The following is a 6030-nucleotide window of genomic DNA, read 5'->3' on the forward strand; positions in this document are numbered from 1 at the left end:
AGAAGTAAGGATTGGAAAACTTACAAAGTTACGATTGCCTGTCAGGAGGTTTAGCTAGGAAAACTGTTTAATTGGGTTATTAGGCTACCAAAAGGTGATGAAACTCATATTTGATGTTTGCTTCAAGCAGCTGAATTGTAATAGTGTACAATATAGGTACACTAAGGAGCTCTAGTGGCACAGCGGTTAAGGCATTGAACTGCTAACCCAAAGGTTGGCAGTTTGAACTTACCAGCCACACTGCAGAAGAGAGATTAGGTAGTCTGTATCTGTAAATATTTATAGCCTTAGAAACCCAATGGGGGTTACTGTGGGTAGGAATTAACTTGATGGCAGTGGGTTTCTTGGTATAGGTATATTTACTTATAGTTAGTTTAGACCAAATATAATCAATGAATTTTTGCCCACAGACAATTTAGATTTGGAATACATTTTTGAACTGTTCACTAATATTTGGCATGGAATTATCCGTTGGCCCTCTTCTGCATTTTGACCTTTCTCCACAATTTCCAACTTGCTTACAGGTGCAGCATTTAAACATTAACCTGAACCAAATGCCCACAGATATTTCCAACAGGAGTTTTATTATCCCATATTGAATCCCCTGCATTTCTCCTCCCTCAAAGCATGAGTAATCCCAGTTAGCCTTGCCCTTCTGATTTCCGTATCCATCGGGTTATAGCATAATGTCTTAGGAAATTGCCTTGCCAAATGGTTGCTCTTGCTTCTTTTGAAACAGCCCCTCCAGAATGGGAACAAAAAATCCAAAATACATACTTGTCTATATACGACAGCTTGTTTTGGGAATGCAAAGCTAGTGGAAAGCCAAACCCTTGCTACACATGGTTAAAGAATGGAGAGCACCTCAATCCAGAGGTAAGTAATTATGTTGATATTAAAAATTTACCTACTCTGATAGGTGAATTTTGTTACTAACAATAACCATTAATGTTAATTGAGTGGTTACTATGTACCAGCAAATGTAGCATACTCTGTAGCCATTGATTTATTTAATTTTTAAATAAAATCACAAAGTTGTTATTACTATTACTCTCATCATCTTAAAATGAGAAAACTACAAGTAAAGAGGAAAAAGAACTTGAGCAAGTTTGTGGTAGATCCATGTTCAATTATCATCATCATCATGATCATCAACATCCCAAAACTCGAAACCTAATAACCTGCTGAGAGCCACCACAGGAAATCCATGCCTGTAGAGTGGCTTCTATAAAGGTTACAGCTAACCCAACTCCGGAACTTGTGGAGTCTCCTCAAATGAATACATAAACAAATATTAAAAAAAAAAAAAAAAAAAAGTTGTCATTGAGTCAATTCTTCATAGCAATCATCATCATGGCTATCATTTATTGGACTTTCATAAGAGCCAAGCATTGTGTTAAATATTTTCCCATGCATTAATTACCTTCTTTTATCTTCATGACAACCTTATGAGAAGGATTGTATTATTATTCCTTTATACAGATAAAGAAAATGAGCCATAAAGAGGTTAACTCACTTCTGCAAGGTCATATAGCAGCCAGTAATGGTTAGAACTTGCAGTCTACATTGATCAGAGTCCAGGACCTAAGGTTTCAATCATTACCCAATAATCTATTGCTTGTAGAAACTTATGACTGTCTCTAAACCCAAAGGAAAGTGAAGAATTGAGGAAGTTATTGACATGTTCCAATATAAAGCATACTTTTTCCTTCAGTATCTAAGTAATGAGACAAGCTTTTTTCTCATCAAATTGTACAGATAGTTGTGTAAATACTCCATTTTGTTTTGGACATGTAGGCACAGCCAAAGATACAAAGAACATCTGTTGTAATGCTGCTGTTTGTCTCAGCATTAGTGGTATTTTCCTCCTGCCTGTCTTTTGCCTATAACATTTTCTATTTCCCCAAACCTACTTTTATTAACTTCAGAGGATAGTAATAGGTAGCTTGAAATTTTTAGTTTTAAGTTATATTTGCACTGTTAAGCTGTTTCATTATGGGCACTTCCAATTGTATTTCTATGTCCCAAAAGAGGCAATATAACAGATTCTGGCTACTTAAGCGTAATTTATAATACATGACAGAAAGGAAGGTTTCAGCTCCTTCAACTTGTGATTCAATTTGAGAATGAACCAAATCATCAAATTCCAAATTCTTTTTAGACTTGGGATGGGAAGCCAAGGAAATATTCTAATTATGATAACCAAGTATAATATTATTCAGTCAACTATGTTTTCTGGAAAAATTGGAATGGTGAAGTGTGTGTTCCAAATGATTTTGTGTACCAGATAATAGACAGTTAACATACACACTGTGCAGAGATGCCAATTTTCAAAGAAATCAAGTACCGTAAAGTACACTAAACACTAAAATTATACTAAGCATATTTTCGTTTTTTTTTAAAACTCCAAAAGCTGTTCAGGATCTTGTTGTCTATTAGGCTCATCTTCATAAGTATCAATTTTTATACATAAAAGTATCTCATGTCATAAATATGCACAGATTTTTTAAGTATATTTGTTAAGATAATATAATGGCATTGCTGTAGCTCAAAGGTGACCCTTTTTCCCTATGTTAACATACTAGCACATTTACATGCCTTTTTCTTTCTGTAGGAGAGAATTCAAATAGAAAATGGGACACTTATTATAACAATGTTGAATGTGTCAGATTCTGGTGTCTACCAATGTGCTGCAGAAAACAAGTATCAGACCATTTATGCAAATGCAGAATTGAAAGTATTAGGTAAGTCATTCATTTATAACCAGATAATTCAAAATGTCATTTTGGCAAACTATGCTTATTTACAATCTGAATCCAGTTTCTTATTTTTCGTTTTGCAAATTAGAAGTTAATATCCCCAACATAATTAGAAATATCTATTACAAAATGTTAGTTGTCACCAAGTTGGCTCTGCTTCATGGAGACTTTATGTATGACAGAACAGAATGTTGCCCAGTCCCAGGCCATCTTCATGACTGTTGGTACTCTGGAGTCTTTTCTTTTGGCTATGGTGTCAATCTACCTTGCTGAGAGTTTCCTTCCTTTTTTGTGGGCTCTCTACTTTATCAAACCTGATGTCTTTTTCTAGCAGTCGGTATTTCCTGATGATGTGTCCAAAGTAAATCTTATTATCCTTGCTTCTAAGAAGAATTCAGGCTGTACTTTTAGCCTGATTTTCAAGTGTTAATTCTTATTCTTATTTTGCTTTGGCAATCTGTTAAGGTTTGAGGACGAGCTCACCTTGGGTGCTTCCAAACCAGAGGTGGCACCTTAAGAGCTGATTCTACCATGAGGTTTTCAGTACAAATCAAAAGATACTGGTAGGAATGCTTTCATGTGCAAATAAAAACTTACAAGAAAATAAAACTCTTGTTGTTGTTATTGTATAGCGACCCCTCCTTGGGTTTCCGAGGCAGTATCACTACAGAAGTAGATTGCCCCATCTTCCTTCCAAGGAGTGGCTGGTGGGTTCGAACCACCAGCCTTCTGGTTAGCAGTCAAGTGCCTTAGTCACTATGCAACCAGAGCTCCCAAGAAAACTCTTAATTAAAAACAAAAAAAAACCCTAAGATTTATTTTTTCTTTTAACAAAAGGTTGAGGAGTAGACCAGAAGCTATCTACTGCTGTAGATGGTACTGTTGTTTAGTCATGTTATTCTTTGAACCTTTTCCTCATACTGTATTGTAGCCTCATGGTCACAAGATGTCTGCTGTATATACAGACATCAAGTTTATACTTAAGGCAGAATAAAGATAGTACTGACCACATCTGTATCTCATTAGGAAAAAAAAAATTCTGAGCCCCCAAAGAGAACTTATGTCCCATTGACAAGAACTCGTTTACATAAATATCTATACTTCAAGTGAGGTTAGGGAAATAAGTCCCTATAGTAGCGTAGTGCCTAGGGCACTTGACTGCTAACCAGAAGGCTGGCAGTTCAAACCCACCAGCCACTCCTCGGAAGGAAGATGGGGCAATCTACTTCCGCAGTGATACCGCCTCGGAAACCCAAGGAGGGGTCGCTATGAGTCGGTCCGACTTGATGGCACATAAAAACAACAACAACAAATAGTGGAAGGTGCCTAATAATATTTTGGGAGAGCCAATCAGTGGTTTATGTCACAATAAATGACTCATAGATAATATCTTGCAACATAAGGCTTTCTTATAGGCAAGGGAAAAAAAGGGTGGGGGGGGGAGGAAAGATAAAGCAACCACAGACAAAGTTTTATGATGAATATTCATTGATTTGTTCATTTTTTCACCCATTACTATTTATTGAACTCCTACTATGTATCAAGCGCTAAACATATTATTATCAAGTGTAAAGTGGTTCTTATCTTTATAGAAGCTATAGTTTCACTGAAAAAAAAAATGACAAAATTTAAAATATGGTACTATTATAATAAAGAATTTAGTAGGTGTTATCAGAACGAACAGGAAGTTGAACATATACACCTGGAGCACTCTTTTTAAGCTGAAATCAGAACAACGAGCATACACTATTCAGGTGATCGACAAAGAAAGACTTACTGAAAATCTGGGGAACGAGATATCATGATATATCTGAAAGTACTCCAGTACAATTGTACCTTAGACTGGGAGTGAGTATTTGAGATTGGACAGAGATAAAATGGAAAGACAATGGAGGCATCCCAGGCAATCTGATAATTTCACACAATTTCAAAACTTGATATTTGCTCAACATGTGTTTAGTGCAAAAAAAAGGCGAGTCTGAAAAGTTTTTTTTTAATGATATTTTATTGTATTTTCAATAAAAGTCTATTTATTTATTTTAATTTCTACTCCAAGCCTGTTCAGTTCTGCAGAAGCCAGGCTGTTAGCATGTTACTAGCTAAAGTATTACATGAAGAAATCTAACTTAGTGACACAGCATTTCTGAATTATTCCAGTGGCATTTCATTGCCCTTGATATATATTTGTATTTAAGATCACCATTTTGGCTAGAATAGAGTAAAAGATTTCCCAAACTGGTATCAAAATTCACTCTTTTTTTTCCCCCCTTCTATGGAGCCATCTCCTTCACTCTTTTTGTTGTAAATGCCATTAAGGATGTGACTTTTTCTAATTTGCTCTTCAAGGGACATTTTGCTTTCTTTACTACATTGATAACCCCTAAAATTATATGAATAAAATTACTTTTATTAAGCACGTATCTTATGCCAGACATATCTCATTTAATCCTCATGCTAACATTCTGGGTAATGTCTATTGTCATCGTCATTTTACAAATGGAATCAAAGGCTCCAGAATGTTAAGTTTGTAATTAGTTCCAAAATTCCATGAATAAAATAGCTTAAGAAATAATCCTGGATAAAACATTAGATTCTATATTGAATAAAATGTTACCTCTTGGTCACTAAGTGTTAATTACGTGAGTAATTTGAAAATTTTGTTTTTAATTTTGCTTTTAGCTTCAGCTCCCAATTTCTTCAGAAATCCTATTAAGAAAATATCAGTTGTTCAAGTTGGTGGAGATATCGCTATCGAATGCAAGCCCAGTGCTTTTCCCAGGGCAACGATTTCCTGGAAAAGAGAAACAGAGAGCTTGAGACAAAGTCAAAGGTAACTCAGTATTCATATTATTAAAAATATTTTGAACTATTACATAATACAATATTTTCCAAAATTTTAGAGTTTGTCACATCTTCCAAAATTTTCTTCCTTATGGTAATCTTTTAACTGCATATCAAAAGATGCCAAAATGTTTCCTAATGATAATAAACATAAAAGGAAAGAGCTAAGGATAAAGCTAAAGGAGAAAGCTAAGACCTTCATACGGAATTTGGCTGTAGTGTCATCAATTCATGCAACTGTAATAGATATGTTTATTTTAAAAAAAAATCCTTTTTCTATATTCACCTTGAAGCCTTTTTCCCAACCTGGCCTGCTGAGAAATCAGTTAGAAGAACATTACACAATGGAGAAACATTCACATGCACACACCTGGTGGTGTAGTTTTTAAATAGTTACACAGGTGTTCACCCCATGACAAAATGAATTCAC

General features: G+C 35.1%; 1 protein-coding gene across 1 annotated transcript in view; it reads left to right on the forward strand.

Annotated features, from left to right (window-relative positions):
- LOC103204055 (contactin-6) overlaps window positions 1-6030 on the forward strand; it is a gene marked incomplete at its 5' end in the record, with an annotated part of 246435 nt that overhangs the window by 69088 nt on the left and 171317 nt on the right. The window contains 3 exon segments of the mRNA XM_007949175.2: window positions 740-876; window positions 2615-2744; window positions 5439-5589. Coding sequence (XP_007947366.2) covers window positions 740-876; window positions 2615-2744; window positions 5439-5589 — 418 coding nt within the window.

Source organism: Orycteropus afer, unplaced genomic scaffold, assembly GCF_000298275.1.
Source record: "Orycteropus afer afer isolate SDZICR_OR568_19922 unplaced genomic scaffold, OryAfe1.0 scaffold00241, whole genome shotgun sequence".
In the NCBI taxonomy this organism is placed as follows: domain Eukaryota; kingdom Metazoa; phylum Chordata; class Mammalia; order Tubulidentata; family Orycteropodidae; genus Orycteropus; species Orycteropus afer.